Consider the following 18,393-nt stretch of genomic DNA (forward strand, 5'->3'; position numbering starts at 1 on the left):
CTCATGTAACTGTCACCCTGACCAAGAAAGAGAATATTACCAGCAGCCCAGGGGCTCCCTCCTAGCCTATTCCAGTCACTATCCTTAGCTTTTAATTTATGTAAATGAAATCAAACGGTGTGTATTCATTTGTGTCTAACTTCCCTATAACTCAAAATAACGACTGTGAGATTTGTGCATTTTTTACCTATAGTGGCAGGTCACTCATTCTCATTGGTATGTTTTCCATGGTATGAATACACCACAATTTATTTGTCTACTTTTTTCTTGATGAGTACTTAGGTAGTTTCAAGTTAGGGGCAATTAGAAACAAGCTGCTCTATTCATCTTTACATTTTTTGATTAACATAAGTCTTCATTTGTGTTGGGTATTTTCTTAGTAGAGAAACTGCTAGGTCATAGAATACACATATGATCAGCTTTAGATAATGCTGCCAAGAAGTTTTCCAAAGTGCTTGTACCAATTTACATTGCCATAGAAGTGTATGGTAGTTCTTTATCCTACCCATCCTTACCAACACAAGGTATTTCCCATCTTTATCATTTAAGCCTTTCTAGCAGGTGTCTCATGGTTTCATGTTAAGTCCTGGGATCCATCAATGCCTCTCATTTTTGTGGAATCTCTAGGGATGAATTCAGGTGAGAACCTAGAAGCCATATGAGAAGTCCCAAGATCTGTAGTCAGCATGCTAGAGAACCAGGGAGCTGATGTGTAATTTTAGTCTAAAAGCCAGCAGGCTTGAGGCTCGAGAAGAGCTAATGTTTTAGGTTCAAGCCCAAAGCCTTTGAAGACCAGTGTTCCAACTCAAAGCAGTCAGATAGGAGTTCCCTCTTATTTATGGGAGAATCAGCCTTTTTGTTCTATTCAGGCCTTCAAATGATTGGATGAAGATCACCCACATTAAGGAGAGCAATCAGCCTTACTCAGCCTACAGATTGAAAAGTTAATCTCATCCAGAAATACCTTCACAGACACACTGAGAATAATGTTTGGCCGAATATCAAGGCATCTCACTCCCCAGTCAAGATGACACATCAAACTAGTCATCATACCATATTAGCTTGTCATCTTGTCTACAACCATTCCTTTCAACTGTGATATAGTGTTATTCTGTATATATATATATATATGTGTGTGTGTGTGTGTGTGTGTATACACACACACATATATAGTTATACTTAATATAAATGAAAAAGTATTATTTTTAATATTATATTTGTGAGTTTAATCTATAATCTGTTATATTTGCTACAAATTATTAATTCTCACTGATGTATAATAATTCATTGTGTGACTATGTGGAAATTTATTTACCTGGTCTACTATTGATGAGCCTGTAGATAGATTCCAGTTTGGAGCTTCTCACTGATTTTGTCACTTGGAATTTTAGGTTGCTTCTGATTCATTTCTAAACAGTATTGCAAAGGCATCTTTTCCAATGTCTCCTTGTACACACACATAACTGTTTCTCTTGGGTGGCCACAGGTCAAAAACATGATCCATCTGGACCATGAGTAGAGAGAAAACAACATAACCAGAAAGTTCTCTTTCCACCTAGTCCCTGTCCATTATGGTATCTACTCTTTTCTCTCCATCCTCACCACATTATGACTTAACCAGCTGCTGCCCTTTCCCAGAAATTTTTCACAGATTTCTTTTTATAAATTTTTATTGAAGTAAAATATACTTATGAACAAGTACATACGTTCTATGTGTGCAGTGCAATGAACTTCCCTAAATTAAATACACATAAATAACCCAGATAGAGATGGAAAATTACCAGCATTAAGAAATGGAATGATGCATCATAGATTATGTAATTTTAACTTTACTGCATACTGCCAATTGTTCTTCCAAGTGACTGTGTCAACTAACTCTTGTAGAACTGAAAAAATACATCCATTTCTTTCCATCCTTGTCAATATTTGGGAAACCCTAGTTTTAACTATGCCAATAGATAAAAACTTTGTCTTATTGTTTTAAGTTGCTTTTCCTTAATTTTTTAATATGACTGAGCATCTTTTCATGTTTATTGCCAGTCAGAATTTCTTTTGCTCATTTTGCTATCGGTTGTCCTGTTTTGACTCTTTCCCCTTGGAACCCATGGCGTACCCAGTGTTCTGGATAGCTCCCTCCTATTTGCTGCCCCTTGTTACTGGACCAAAGGGGATCCACTCCTTGGCACACTATAGGCAGAGAGAACACCAGGAGGCATAGCCTCACGAAGTCAACTTTATTTGTACAAACAAGGAAATCATGGAGAATAATTTCCAAAGTCATGTCTCCCTGAACAAAGGAAAGCAGGCTCCTTTTATTAGGAGTTGGGATAAATATTCCAAGGAGTATTTTAAAATTATAATGAGGTGGAGGCACTTTTTTTAAAGATTTTATTTATTTATTTGAGAGAGAGAGAAAGCAGGAGCAATGGGGAGGTGTAGAGAGAGGGAGAAGCAGGCTCCTTGCTAAGCAGGGAGCCCTAATGGGGGGCTTGATCCCAGGACCCCGGGATGGTGACCTGAGCCAAAGGCAAACAGTTAACTGACTGAGCTACTCAGGCACCCTTTCTGGCACTTTCTGAGACTCCTATGCAGGCATCTTCCTCAAATGTTTCTTGTTCTGTTTCAGCAGCTCATTAGTTAGTTTCTAGAAGGTAAGACTGACACTTAGGCAGAAGCTTTTAGGACCTTCCTGAGTTCAGGAGGTCAGGCCCGAGTTCAGGAGGTCAGACCAGGAACATTTGTTGCCCCTTCAGTATAGACTTAATATCTTCTCATCTACAGCATTCTATATTCTTCTGGGCTTGCAGATAATGCTAAAGCTTTCCCAATTACTTTCACGTGGGCCACCATTTTTTATGATCATCACTAACCTGCTACTCCTTACACCAGGTGTCATGAACCAATGGCTGCACACATTTGGAGCACTTTCCATGTAAGTAATCAGGTAGTTATGCTTGGTTGCAATACAAGCAGCCTAGTTCTGTTGTTTTACACCTGGCCGTTCACCCTTACTCGTGTTAACTTCATGCCTCAATAGGCTTTTGAAATGTGATGCAAATCAATATATGTTAATGTCAAGGCACTGCTGTCCAGCAATTTCTGAAGAGATGAGTTATTACCTCATTTCCATCACCAGTTGTGGGATCTTGAGCAAGTCATTTCAGCTCTGACAGCCAGTCTTTTCTAGGGTAAAATGAGAACATAAAGATACATCCCCTGCCTACCTCACAGAGTTGCTTGGATAGGAAATGAAAGAACATCAAGCTGATAAGAGTATTTACCAGGCACCACTCCCAGTCACTACACAAAGGTCATAGCTTATTGGTAAACACAGACCTCAGGCTTTTCTGAGAAGTGCCCTGTGAAAATCTAGAGTAAACCACGGTGTGAAATACAAATATGCTATTTCCTCATGTTTACTGAAATAATGTACAGGCTACTAAGTAAGTGGCTAGGTGAGTATTGTAAGTCAGAAGGCAAGCTCAGCCAAAGCAAATGCATAATTATGATCTGATATCGGAAGAGCCAACATGACCTGAATTAATCAGTCTGCTGTTGAGTCCAAGTTCCTGTATTGTTGAAGCTGGAGCAGAAGTGGGGGTCCATTCTGGAAGTTAGGGAAAGCCTAGCTGGGCAGGAAGTCCTGTCTCTGGAGCCATATGGATCGCTTTTGGCGTGCGGCGGCGGCGGGGGGGGGGGGGCTCCCACGGGCTCTGTGTTGAGGCCCCGGGCCTGGGCGGGACGGTGGGGTGAAGAGGCTGTGCCGGCTCCTAGATCATAACTGCTGAGGAGAGGAGAGAGCAGCACATGGATCCTCGCAGGCATCAGGCAGAGCTCTTCAGGGAGGTGGGCTCCGGGAGGGCTCCGTGCCTCTGCTGAGCCGAGCTCCAGGCAGAAGCCTTGGGAGGCAGAGCAGGTGCAGAGCTGCAGCGCTCAGAGGGGAGCTGGACTCTTCCTGGGCCGCCGGCGCCGGGACAGCCAGGCTCGAGTCCACCTGAGCCATGCCAGCCAACCTCACAGAGCGCGGCCCGGACTCCGACGCTTCCAGCGGGACCACACAGACCCTGGATGCTTCCCCAGTCCTCTGCACGGAAACGGTGACTTTCACGGAAGTGGTGGAAGGGGAGGAGTGGGGCTCCTTCTACTACTCCTTTAAGGTACGTTTCCTGCTTTCCACTCTGAAAAGGATTTTAAATAATGAGACAAGTGGAATTTAAGAGACCCAGCTAAACTATCATTGCCAATACCGTGAATGGGTATAGTTTGTTTTCTTTAACTAAAAGAATAACAGAAAAAAAAAAAACCTGATGAGCTAAATCAAGGAGTTTTTCATACTGTGCAAGGACCTATACTGTAGTTTCTTATGAATACTGGTCTTTTTCTTCTGCTGCTGCTGAAAACGTGTGAATCTTGAGTAGCATTTAACCAAGAGGCTGCAGAATGGATGATTTTGTTTGTTTGTTTGTTTCCCCCCCTTTCCTTAGGTAAAAACACTTCTAATTAATTCTATAATAGTGCTTGAAATGTTGTCTGTTTCCTGTAGGGGTTATTGCTGTCAGTTTTTTGCAAGGAACATCATAAGTGTGGAGAGCCCACATCCCCCAGGACAGTGCCTGGTGCAAGGAGAAACATAGCAGTAAGGAAGGAAAGACCACACTTTTTTTTTTTTGATCCTGTGCTTTGAACGTCAGTGAGCAATAGATTCTTTGACTGTTGTTTGTGGTGCCACAGTTTGCAACAAGTTGCTTCCTAGAACAAATGAGTAAATCAGACTTTGGTGAATTTCACCTTCAAAACATCCAGGGGTCACCCTGAGGAAACGATCCTCATTAGGCTAATACTGTTCCCTCTTCTACAAGACTGTAGTCAGAAACAAACCAGGCATCTGGAAAACAAGTTCTCTGCCTCTTGCATCAGAATGCAGGCATGTCAGGATATTTCACACGCTGCCTGGAGGTGCGTTAAGTCGTGGCAATAATTCCCAGGTCTCAGACTGGTCTTTTTTTTTTTTTAAAGATTTTATTTATTTATTTGACAGAGACACAGCGAGAGAGGGAACACAAGCAGAGGGAGTGTGAGAGGGAGAAGCAGGCTTCCCATGGAGCCCGATGCGGGGCTCGATCCCAGGACGCTGGGATCATGACCTGAGCAGAAGGCAGATGCTTAATGACTGAGCCACCCAGGCGCCCCTCAGACTGGTCTTTTAGACCAGCAAGGAAAAGACTTCAAGAAAAATTCAAGCTGTTTTTGTTTGTTTGTTTGTTTGTTTAATCCTCTGGGTGTTCTTGAAATGATTTGGTTTTTACTCCACAAAGTAGAATTACTGTAACATCTACCTCTTTACTAGAGCTTTGCTTCTTTGCAAACACTCAGAATAAAACTTTCAGCAGGGAGCAATCCTGGGAGGCAGCCTAGCCTTCCTCAAAAGCCAAGAGACAAAACAGCAAAGCAGAGGCTGAACAAGTCACTTAGGCTGGCTCCACGGGACCCAGTCCCTCAGAACCACCTCCTGATGCATGCACACGCACAGCCCCGCTGCCCAGCTCCATGACAGAAAATAGACACTGAAATTGGAGTTGGTTGCCATTTACCTTTGACTGGGTACATCCTCTCTATGGAATCAGCTTGTGGATCTAGAGAGTCTGTGTTGGAGAAGCAGGCTTTGTGTACCCAGGGAACACACCACTCTTTCTCAGGGACACTGCCTCTGCAGCCTCTTTGATAGTTATAAAACCTGGCAGCAAACGGAACGAAGAGAGAATGGCCATTGCAAAAGGGATACTAATCGGCAATAAGGCAGTCGTTCTGAGACGCAAGCGATAATCACTCTCCACTGAAATCTCTTTTGCCCTTTTTTGAATACAGCTCCTAAGGGGTATTTTGAATGTTCAGACAAACCCCTGCTTGTTCTCTACTAGTGTTTCATTCTGTCCTAGCAACATCCTCTCTAGGTACTAAAGAGAATCACATCATTTTCTGTCTCATGCCTACTCATGTTTGCCCTCAAACAACTAGACCACTGGACAAGAAAAGGAGATAAAAGAGAGGGACTGTTTGTCCAGGAGCTTAGGATGTTCCATTTCATTTTTTGACCCACGCAATCATTGACTAAAGCACAGTGATGTGTAGTTACAAGGCCGTCTGTGGTGTTTGCGGGCACCGAGCTTCAATGTTTCAGGGTAACTTTTTCCCATGGTCCTCTTGGAACAGGGCACTTCTGTTACACTGTGGATCCAGAAACAATTCTGATGCAAACCCTTGTTCACTGTGAGACTTTTATTGCACATACTTCTCAAGAAGAAAGTCTGAACTGCTCTTTACTATCTCCCAAATGTGTCCTTTTAATCCCTGTTCTTTACCAAAAGCAGTAAAAATATCATAAAAATAAAAATCGTGTCAACAGTAAAAGTAGCAGAATTAATAGCAACAACAATAGCCTAACATCTCATTTGCTGTAGGCTTTCTTGGTGCCAGGAATCGTTCTAAATGACTTCTGTGACGTATCGCATTTCATTCTCACACACTGTGGTGCGTTTTTCCATCTGGAATTGCCTTCCGCCTTCATCTGCATTGATCTAAATTCCACCCACTCTGAAGTCTCCTCTTGAATTGCTTCTTCCATGAAGCCCCCCCACCCTTGACTCATCTCTCCTTTGAGTGTACCTGCCTTCTTGCCACTTAATCCACCTGTCTTCAACTGCTATTTCAATATGTGTCCAGAAGATGTATAATAGCCATTAAGCCCCTTGAATGATTTTTGTTTCGTATTCTCTCCAGAAGCCAGCACCATGCTAGGCATACTCAATAAACATTTACTACATTAATGAAGTGTGGTGTTCTGTCTCTGTCAACTGCCAGTATTTTGTCAGAAAGCTTGCTTTCTCAGTGATGGAGGTGGGGGTCTTGTTAACCATGACTCCACAGGGCAGCCCCTGCCCTGCCTTGTCTCTCTACCCACTGCACTTGCCAAGCAAGGTCCTTCTCTGCATGAACATTCAAATCATCCTTATCCCATTTCCAAGACAACGTGACCAAAGTAAGTTATGGATTCCAGTGGGTGGGGTATAGAATTAGTTGTGGTGCCATAGACTAGTACCTAGTATCCGATTTAGCCCTGGGAAACCGTACCCAACCATGTTGTAGCCTTACTAGTCTCAGAGGTCTTGTTCGGTCTGCATGCTTGGGCTTCTGTCTTTCCTGCCTAGCACTTGAGTTCTTGTCTGAACCCCAAAGCTCTCTTGGCAGGAAATAAGACATCCCTGTCTGGATCTGGTTAGCTTTCTCTTCCACAGGCTTAGTGCCTTTCCCTCCTCCCATTTCCGCCCCCAAATTCTTGCCCCCACTTCCACTGCTCTAACCTGATCTGTTATCTAAGCATGCCCTGGGATATAGGCAGGAAGGTCAGCGGAGAGTTTACCACCCCCTTCTTCTATCATGGGCTTCATGTGACCAACCCTGTGCGGTCCTGGGTTCAAGATTCCCAGCTCAAGCCCTGGTTTCCTTCATAGTTTCCAATTTCAAGTTCCCATCCAGTTCACCTCAATTCCAGTACCAAATTCCAGTACCAAATTCTACCAGAAATTCCCAAGGAGGATAGGACTTTGCTAATCAGAAAGTGAATGGAGGACGTGAATATGAACCTGTCCGAGTGGAAGACAAAGACGAAACTCTTCATTTTAGCCTTTCGTTTTGCCTGTGAATGTGCTAGCAATGTTTCCCGTATCTCTAATTTTTAATGATGAGAAAATTAATTCAAAGTAACTGGGAGAGAACCTTGTCTGAATTAGTAAACTGGTGAAATTATAAAATAATGCAAATGAACTCATTTTTATTACTCTCAGGTGAAGGAAGAAACTTGAACCAAGACTGCTAAATATTACCTAATGACGATCTTTTATTGAATCTTCTTCAGTGGGAAGCTACAAATGATAGGTGATTAGTCTAACTATTGTTGATATGTAAATGGTTGCTTCTAAGGGCTTGAGGGTGATTGGACACAGTTTGGGTTTTTTTTGCCTTTGTTAGTGTAGCCTCCTACCTACTCTCTTGCTATTAATTTTCTTAACACATCTTTCCTCCTTTAATATAACAAAAGCAAATTCTAGTTGGATTCCTGTCCCGCTTATTTCACAGGGAGCTTTAGCAGGAGCTCAATTGAGAAAGCTTATGTAGACTTGCTTGTTTTCAGTATATTTTGGTTGACAACTCATTTCTAAGAACTTGATCTACTTCCTGAGGTCCCTGACCTCCCCATGTTATCTCCTGCAGATTACAACAAGGGCCTGGCATTCACATCATGCATTTGTTTATGTCTTCTACATAGTTTCGCTCGGTATGTTCATTTTCAGTACATTCATATGGTTGAGTATGTGGCTGTTTATAAGGAAATGACTACTAGTTTTGCTCAGTTAAATAGTTATTAAAGGTCTGCTATTTACTACCTGTTTGTGCTGTGCTGACCGAGCACTCCACTTTCCATTCCCTTACTGGGTAAGCTCTATCATGGCCAGTTTGACTTTGTGTCATTGAGAAAGGCACAGATATTACTGGTTGGCTCTACGGGGGCGTCAGACAATTCCCAAGCTATGCACTGTAGTTTGTGAGAAAGGAAAACTTGCTCAACTAAATTTCTCTTTGCAGTACTAGTACATCTCAGGGCAGGAAACATAATCTTAGTTAATTCCGAGTGAACTCAGAATTACAGTTTTTCAGCCTATGAAGGGTTTTCCCATTTTCTGACTCAAGGAAGGTGTCTAAGCTCTAGGGATGGTGCCTCTATAGTGTGTTCACATGTGTGTGATGGGGGTAAGGGAGGGGGTCCAACCTGGGGAGAGACCTGGGCAAGTTGGTGTCAGCTTGAAAAGTGCTGTCTGGCTTTCAAAAGCGGTTTTCCCTGTTCCAGACCCTTGTGTGGATCCCTGTCTGGCCCAGGTCAGGACCACACTGTTTCCTGAGGCAGAGTATTTTTGTCACATTTCTTTCAGGCACACGGGTGTTCACATCTCCCTCTTTCCCTCTCAATCGCAGCCAAATTTGTTTGTCCTTACTAGGAATGAAAAGTTCACCTGCCTCCCTCCCAGCTCTGGGCTGTGGGAAACAGCGGCGTTGTCTCTAGTGCTCTCTCTACCCACATGGCGACCATATCTGTACCACTCCCGCCTCATGATAGATGGGGAACCTGCCATTCCCTCGCTCCTATGCAGTAAGTGGACTTCAGCCCCCTTTTAGTACTGTGCTCTCAAACTCAGTGGATGTTATCTCTTCCTTTTTTTGGTGCAAGCCTTTGGAAGGGGAAATACGATATCCTCTCATCAGTGTCTACGCTTCTTCACATTCTGTATCACTGTTGAACCATTCTATCTGCCGGCTCCCTCAACCTTTCTTTATCAAGGGGAAACTGGCTGCACTGTATTCTTCCAAATTTCTTATTCCAAGCTTTCTGCTCTGAATGCTCAAAAAGACACTCCTCTTGCCAGGAAAAAAAAAAAAAAAGCCATTTCTTTTCGAGGTAGTTAAGATACCCTCCGTGAGGCTTTTATTTATTTATTTATTTTTGAAAGCCTGACACTCACTTGTTTCTCGCTGCCTACATTGCTAAAGATTATACCCTGAGGGCAGATGCGGCAGAGCTCTCCGGCTGCCTGAGCTGGGAAGGATTTATCAAAGAGTAGGAAGGCCCACATCCATTTATGCTTCAAAATGTCACCCTGTCCTCCTTGAAATAACTTCCTGTTGATACAGTGGGTAAGAATGTGTGGAGCCATGTACTCAAGTGTCAAGAAATGTCATATCATTGTTCTATAACTGAACTTAGCTTTTCTCTGGACCGCTCAGCCCACCTGATGGCAGAAGTAGCTTAGTCATCCACAGGTAAACTCAGGCTCTCGAAACTTCCCCATCATTTTAGTGAGGCATGGCCTCTATAACCAGAGTGCTGGGGTCAGGTCCCAGTGCCACCGCTATCTAACTGTGCGACTTTGAGCAGTTCCCTTCTACCTCTGCCATGGCTTCCATATCCAACAAATGACACTAATAATTAAATGTCCTCCGGAGGGTTCTTGTGACGAGTTAAGTAATGGAATTCTTGTGAAGCTTTTAAGAATGGTGAAGGGCCTAAAGTGTTCAATAATTGTTAGATGTTGGATCCCCAGGAACTAATTGTTTCACTCTTTACTAAAGCTACTTCCTGAAAGTTGAGGAGCCACCATTATCTATACTTCTGAATATTCTGAAGGATATCACTGCCGTTGAAGCTCTTTGGGACAGTTCTAATATACATTAAGTCCTCACCCAGTGGTGGTGAATTGAGCTGTTGCTCTTCTTTCAATTAGACCATGAAAAATGTAGAGTAAGAGAAGATTCCATTTCTTACTTTATCATCTTGATATAATGTCTAATTTTTATCTATGCAAGCTTAATGGACCACTACAAGAAGGGCTATTTACAGAGATGGGAAATTATGCCCTATCCAACGGAAGAAAGGATGGGCTTCTACTGTGGCAAAGAGATCTTCTGGGCCACAAGATGGCAAAACCACGCACACTCATGATGAAATCATTAAGAAGTAATCATCAGGGTTCTTTTCTTTTTTTCTTTTTTTTTCTTTTTTTTTTTCTTTTTTTTCTCCTAACAGGCAATATTGCTGACCGCCTAAAAATGATGGGTCCCTTACACTTGTCAGCCCTTTACTGTCAACACCATAACACTGTCACATGATTTCATTTGACCTACCATCAGCTCTAGCAGGCTCTAAAATAGCATTCTTATTTTTTAACCAGATGTGAACAAGAAATCAGAGAAAAGTTAAAGGTGTGAACTTCCTAATAAAATAGAAACAAAAAGAGAAAGAAGAAAAAAGAAATAAGATTCTACGGCTGATTTTAGGCAGGATAAGGTAGGTTCTGCAACAGTAAAAACTAAACCCTGAGGTGCAATAAAAAATGGGGGCACTTAACTGCTGGGATAAATGAGGCAGAAGAGAGAATCAGCGATATAGAAGACCAAATGATGGAAAATAAAGAGGCTGAGAAAAAGAGAGAGAAACAACTACAGGATCACGAGGGCAGAATTCGAGATTAAGCGATACCATAAGATGAAACAACATTAGAATAATTGGGATCCCAGAAGAAGAAGAAAGAGAGAGAGGGGCAGAAGGTATATTGGAGCAAATAATAGCAGAGAACTTCCTTAATGTGAGGAAGGAAACAGGCATCAAAATCCAGGAGGCACAGAGAATCCCTCTCAAAATCAATAAAAATAGGTCAACACCCCGACATCTAATAGTAAAACTTACAAGTCTCAGAGACAAAGAGAAAATCCTGAAAGCAGCTCGGGAGAAGAGATATGTAACCTACAATGGTAGAAATATTAGATTGGCAACAGACCTATCCACAGAGACCTGACAGGCCAGAAAGGACTGGCATGATATCTTCAGAGCACTAAACGAGAAAAATATGCAGCCAAGAATACTATATCCAGCTAGGCTCTCACTGAAAATTGAAGGAGAACTAAAAAGCTTCCAGGACAAACAAAAACTAAAGGAATTTGCAAACACAAAACCAGCCCTACAAGAAATATTGAAAGGGGTCCTCTAAGCAAAGAGAGAGCCTAAAAGCAGCATAGATCAGAAAGGAACACGGACAATATCCAGTAACCGTCACCTTACAGGCAATGCAATGGCACTAAATTCATACCTTTCAATAGTTACCCTGAATGTAAATGGGCTAAATGCCCCAATCAAAAGTCACAGGCTATCAGATTGGATTAAAAAACAAGACCCATTGATATTCTGTCTGCAAGGGACTCATTTTAGACCCAAAGTCACCCCCAGATTGAAAGTGAGGGGGTGGAAAACCATTTACCATGCTAATGGACACCAAAAGAAAGCTGGGGTGGCAATCCTTATATCAGACAAATTAGATTTTAAAACAAAGACTGTAATAAGAGATGAGGAAGGACACTATATCCTACCAAAGGGTCTATCGAACAAGAAGATCTAACAATTGTAAATATCTATGCCCCTAACATGGGAGCAGCCAATTATATAAGGCAATTCATAACAAAAGCAAAGAAACACATTGACAACAATACAATAATAGTGCGGGACTTTAACACCCCCCTGACTGAAATGGACAGATCATCTAAGCAAAAGATCAACAAGGAAATAAAGACTTTAAATGACACACTGGACCAAATGAACTTCACAGACATATTCAGAACATTCCATCCCAAAGCAACAGAATACACATTCTTCTCTAGTGCCCATGGAACATACTGTAGAATTGATCACATCCTAGGTCACAAATCAGGTCTCAACTGGTACCAAAAGATTGGGATTATTCCCTGCATATTTTCAGACCACAATGCTTTGAAACTAGAACTCAATCACAAGAGGAAAGTCGGAAAGAACTCAAGTACATGGAGGCTAAAGAACATCCTACTAAAGAATGAATGGGTCAACCAGGAAATTAAAGAAGAAATTAAAAAATTCATGGAAACCAATGAAAATGAAAACACAACTGTTCAAAATCTTTGGGATACAGCAAAGGCAGTCCCGAGAGGAAAGTATATAGCAATACAAGCCTTTCTCAAGAAACAAGAAAGGTCTCAAATACACAACCTAACCCTACACCTAAAGGAGCTGGAGAAAGAACAGCAAATAAAGCCTAAACCCAGCCGGAGAAGAGAAATAATAAAGATCAGAGCAGAAATCAATGAACTAGAAACCAAAAGAACAGTAGAACAGATCAACAAAACTAGGAGTTGGTTCTTTGAAAGAATTAACAAGATTGATAAACCCCTGGCCAGACTTATCCAAAAGAAAAGAGAAATGACCCAAATCAACAAAATCATGAAGGAAAGAGGAGAGATCACAACCAACACCAAAGAAATACAAACAATTCTAAGAACATATTATGAGCAACTCTATGCCAGCAAATTAGATAACCTGGAAGAAATGGGTGCATTCCTAGAGATGTATCAACTACCAAAATTGAACCAGGAAGAAATAGAAAACCTGAACAGACCTATAACCACTAAGGAAATGGAAGCAGTCATCCAAAATCTCCCAACAAACAAAAGCCCAGGGCCAGATGGCTTCCCAGGGGAATTCTATCAGACATTTAAAGAAGAATTAATACCTATTCTCCTGAAACTGTTCCAAAAAATAGAAATGGAAGGAAAACTTCCAAATTCATTTTATGAGGCCAGCATTACCTTGATCCCCAAACCAGACAAAGACCCCATCAAAAAGGAGAATTACAGACCAATATCCTTGATGAACATGGATGCAAAAATTCTCACCAAAATACTAGCCAATAGGATCCAACAGTACATTAAAAGGATTATTCACCATGACCAAGTGGGATTTATCCCTGGGCTGCAAGGCTGGTTCAACATCCGCAAATCAATCAACGTGATACAATACATTAACAAAAGAAAGAACAAGAATCATATGATTCTCTCAATAGATGCAAAAAAAGCATTTGACAAAGTACAGCATCCTTTCTTGATCAAAACTCTTCAGAGTATAGGGATAGAGGGTACATGCCTCAATATCATAAAAGCCATCTATGAAAAATCTACAGCGAATATCATTCTCAATGGGGAAAAGCTGAGAGCTTTCCCCCTAAGGTCAGGAACGCGGCAGGGATGTCCACTCTCACCACTGCTATTCAACATAGTATTAGAAGTCCTAGCCACAGCCATCAGACAACAAAAAGAACTCAAAGGCATCCAAATCGGCAAAGAGGAAGTCAAACTCTCACTCTTTGCAGATGATATGATACTGTATGTGGAACACCCAAAAGACTCCACCCCCAAACTGCTAGAACTCATACAGGAATTCAGTCAAGTAGCAGGATATAAAATCAATGCACAGAAATCAGTGGCATTCCTATACACCAACAAGACAGAAGAGAGACAAATCAAGGAGTCGATCCCATTTACAATTGCACCCAAAACCATTAGATACCTAGGAATAAATCTAACCAAAGAGGCAAAGGATCTGTACTCAGAAAACTATAAAATACTCATGAAAGAAATTGAAGAAGACACAAAGAAATGGAAAAACGTTCCATGCTCATGGATTGGGAGAATCAACATTGTGAAGATGTCAATGCTACCTAGAGCAATCTACACATTCAATGCAATCCCCATCAAAATACCATCCACTTTTTTCAAAGAAATGGAACAAATAATCCTAAAATTTGTATGGAACCAGAAGAGACCCAGAATAGCCAGAGGAATACTGAAAAAGAAAAGCAAAGCTGGCGGCATCACAATTCCGGACTTCCAGCTCTATTACAAATCTGTCATCATCAAGACAGTATGGTACTGGCACAAAAACAGACACATAGATCAATGGAACAGAATCGAGAGCCCAGAAATGGACCCTCAACTCTATGGTCAACTTATTTTTGACAAAGCAGGAAAGAATGTCCAATGGCAAAAAGACAGTCTCTTCAACAAATGGTGTTGGGAAAATTGGACAGCCACATGCAGAAGAATGAAACTGGACCATTTCCTTACACCACACACAAAAATAGTCTCCAAATGGTTGAAAGACCTAAACGTGAGACAGGAGTCCATCCAAATCCTAAAGGAGAACACAGGTAGCAACCTTTTCGACCTTAGCTGCAGTAACTTCTTCCTAGAAACATCGCCAAAGGCACGGGAAGCCAGGGCAAAAATGAACTATTGGGATTTCATCAAGATAAAAAGCTTCTGCACAGCAAAAGAAACAGTCCACAAAACCAAAAGACAACCGACAGAATGGGAGAAAATATTTGCAAATGACATATCAGATAAAGGGCTAGTATCCAAAATCTATAAAGAACTTATCAAACTCAACACCCAAAGAACAAATAATCCAATCAAGAAATGGGCAGAAGACATGAACAGACATTTCTCCAAAGAAGACATCCAGATGGCCAACAGGCACATGAAAAAGTGCTCAACATCGCTTGGCATCAGGGAAATCCAAATCAAAACCTCAATGAGATACCACCTCACATCCGTCAGAATGGCTAAAATTAACAAGTCAGGGAACAACAGATGTTGGCGGGGATGTGGAGAAAGGGGAACCCTCCTACACTGTTGGTGGGAATGCAAGCTGGTGCAACCACTCTGGAAAACAGTATGGAGGTTCCTCAAACAGTTGAAATTAGAGCTACCATTCGATCCAGCAATTGCACTACTGGGTATTTACCCCAAAGATACAAATGTAGGGATCCGAAGGGGTACGTGTACCCCAATGTTTATAGCAGCAATGTCCACCATAGCCAAACTGTGGAAAGAGCCAAGATGCCCATCGACAGATGAATGGATAAAGAAGAGGTGGTATATATACACAATGGAATATTATGCAGCCATCAAAAGGAATGAGATCTTGCCATTTGCAACGACGTGGATGGAACTGGAGGGTGTTATGCTGAGTGAAATAAGTCAATCAGAGAAAGACATGTATCATATGATGGAATATGAGGAATTCTTAAACTCAGGAAAGAAACTGAGTGTTGCTGGAGTGGTGGGGGTGTGGGAGGGATGGGCTGGCTGGGTGATAGAGATTGGGAGGGGATGTGCTATGGTGAGCGCTGTGAATTGTGCAAGACTGTTGAATCACAGATCTGTACTTCTGAAACAAATAATGCAACATATGTTAAGAAAAAAGAAAAAGAAGAAGATAGCAGGAGGGGAAGAATGAAGGGGAGTAAATTGGAGGGGGAGACGAACCAGGAGAGATGATGGACTCTGAAAAACAAACGGAGGGTTCTAGAGGGGAGGAGGATGGGGGGATGGGTTAGCCTGTTGATGAGTATTAAAGAGGGCACATCCTGCGTGGAGCACTGGGTGTTATGCACAAACAATGAATCATGGGACACTACATCAAGAACCAATGATGTAATGTATGGTGATTAACATAACAATAAAAAATAAAAGATATCTAAACCCTGAATATTGGTGGTTTAGCATATCAAAAGTTATTTCTCTCAATTATCCCAGTTGCAAGCAGGTCAACTTGTAACTCTGCCTTCTAGAACAAAATTATTTCCAAGGAAGAAGGCTTTGGCCTTATCTTACCTGCTTCGGCCTGAACTGGTATATGACTTCAACTCGATTCCATTGGCAAGAATTTATTAGGTGATGGGCAGGGGAAATGTAGCTTCACTGAACATCCCCAGTGTGGGGAACATAGTGTATCGCTTTAAAGCTTGGCCTGATTTTCACCTTCTACAGGATGAAACCTAAGTTCTTCAGCCTGGCCTAAATATGTTCATGACCCCAATATGTTACATGACATATACACATGAATACACACGCACGCACACATACATGCACACATACTAGACTTCAGTCACGGAAGGGTAACTCTAGATCCCACTTCCATAGCATCGTGTCTGACACAGAGTAGGTAAATGGTCAATAAATATTTTGTGGAGTGAAAGAGCATATCAAGAAAGAGTCTGTGTCACAAGTTTATTCCTAAGGTCTCAATAAATTAATGTGAACATATTAGAGTGGATGGAATCTTAATCCTTATTCTGCAAGCCATTGGGATTGGATTTTAAAGGTACCGTGATTTAGGGGAATTCTCAACACCACAGCAAGGCCATATAGCAGGAGAGGCTGTGTAAACAGATCTTTAGACCTGAAGCAATTAACGTCCAAAGTCTGATGATACTCCTTTCCATGGTGTCAGCCCTGGTTCCACATCTAAGGCCTGGAAACCATCCACCTGTGAACCCCAAGACATCAGGCAGGTATTGGGAAAGGCACAATGTTAACATTCACATCCCTGGTCTCCATTTATGTGTTCTGACACCTGATTATAGAAGTTCACCTATAGAGATCTTCTGCAAGGTACAGAGGGCAAAGGGCACCATCTGTGGACAATAGGACCTGCTGCAATGGGGTGAATGATTCAGCCCTGTCTACCAGAATTTCAATCAAGCAGCCACATAATTCCTGTCTGCTGCCTCTGGACACTGTAAGCAGAAAATGTGTCTGTCTTGTGAGCAGTGAGACTATAGCTGCTTTCTCAGGAGAAGACCTTATACTAGGTACTAGGAAACCAGGAAGGATGTATCACTGTCTTGATGGGCTAGTAAACTAATGCTTTAATTCAACAAATATTACTAACGTGACTTCAGCCTTTTAAATTCTTAATACCTATAGATAAACATAAATATTTCTCACTCAGTTTAAGTTTAAAATATAAATATGATGTCTAAAAATAAGTCAAAGTATAATTGTAGTAATGCAGAATATAATTTTTTTAAACTATATTCTTGGGGCCCCTGGCTGGCTCAGTTGGTAGAGCATGTGACTCTCGATCTCAGGGTCATGAGTTCAAGCCCCACGTTGGAGGTAGAGATTACTTAAATAAATAAATAAATTTTAAAAAAATAAAAAAATAAACTATATTCTTTCCCTCCCCATATTTTACATACCCTTTTACCCTATCAATTTGAGAATCACAGATTGGCTTGACCGAGTATTACTTTAGGCACTGGGGGTTCAGAGATGGAGGAAACAGGTACCTTGCCTTCAGACAGCTCTGTCTAATGGGGAACCAGACATTTAGTCAATAATTATAAGGGAAAAGCATATAGTCACTTAGAAAAGGGAAGAGGGGTGCCTGGGTTGCTCAGATGGTTATGTGTCTGACTCTTGGTTTGGGCTCAGGTCATGATCTCAGGGTCCTGAGATGGAGCCAGCATCAGGCTCTGTGCTCAGCGGGGAGCCTGCTTCTCCCTCTCCTTCTGCCCCTCCCCCACTCATGCACGCGCTCCATTTCTCTCTCTCTCTCTGTCAAATAAATAAATAAAATCTTAAAAAAACTAGAGTTAGGTAAAAAGACCCAAGGGGATCATTAGACTAAACAATATGGATTTTTTTCTTACAGGCAAGAAGATCTTTAAAGTTTTATTAACAAAAATGTTAACAGTGAAAACTGATTTTAGAGAGCTTAATCAGGCTGCAGGGTCCCGGATGGGTTTCAGGGAGGGGACCCTGGGAAAGGAGAGTCAGTTCTGATGCCCGAAGGAGAGGTGTTGGTGCTCAGGTGAGGATTGTCTTGTCCGAGAGTGGAAAGGAAGTACATATGTCAGGTCATGAAGGTTTTGGGGAATCAGAGAGGGTTGGCTGAGGCAGAGAAGGAAGATGACATGGGGGTTAAAATTGATAAGGTGATCCCACAATGTCGATGAAAAGGCAAAGGAAATTGAACAGCCATAATAATTCTGAAAAAGAAGAAAGGGAGGTGACTTACAGACTTACTGTAAAGTTACAGTGAGGTATTGAGGGAACGCTAAACGTACAGAAATGGAAAAGAAATAGGCCCACACATATATGGTCAATTAATTTTTGACAAAAGTAAAATTCAATGAAAGA

The 18,393-nt window shown here is 41.7% G+C and overlaps 1 protein-coding gene across 2 annotated transcripts in view; it reads left to right on the forward strand.

Moving 5' to 3' along the window:
- Positions 1 to 4,001: 4,001 nt before the first annotated feature.
- Positions 4,002 to 18,393, forward strand: part of NPSR1 (neuropeptide S receptor 1) — a 155,348-nt gene continuing 140,956 nt past the window's right edge. For both annotated transcript variants that reach the window (XM_088018421.1, XM_088018422.1), the window contains exon 1: positions 4,002 to 4,157. In XM_088018421.1, coding sequence (XP_087874547.1) covers positions 4,002 to 4,157 — 156 coding nt within the window. The remainder of the gene's footprint in view (positions 4,158 to 18,393) is intronic.

The sequence above is a fragment of the Eumetopias jubatus genome, unplaced genomic scaffold, assembly GCF_037043125.1.
Source record: "Eumetopias jubatus isolate StellerSeaLion01/CBP00866 unplaced genomic scaffold, mEumJub1_p1.0 scaffold_14, whole genome shotgun sequence".
NCBI classification, from domain to species: Eukaryota; Metazoa; Chordata; class Mammalia; order Carnivora; family Otariidae; genus Eumetopias; species Eumetopias jubatus.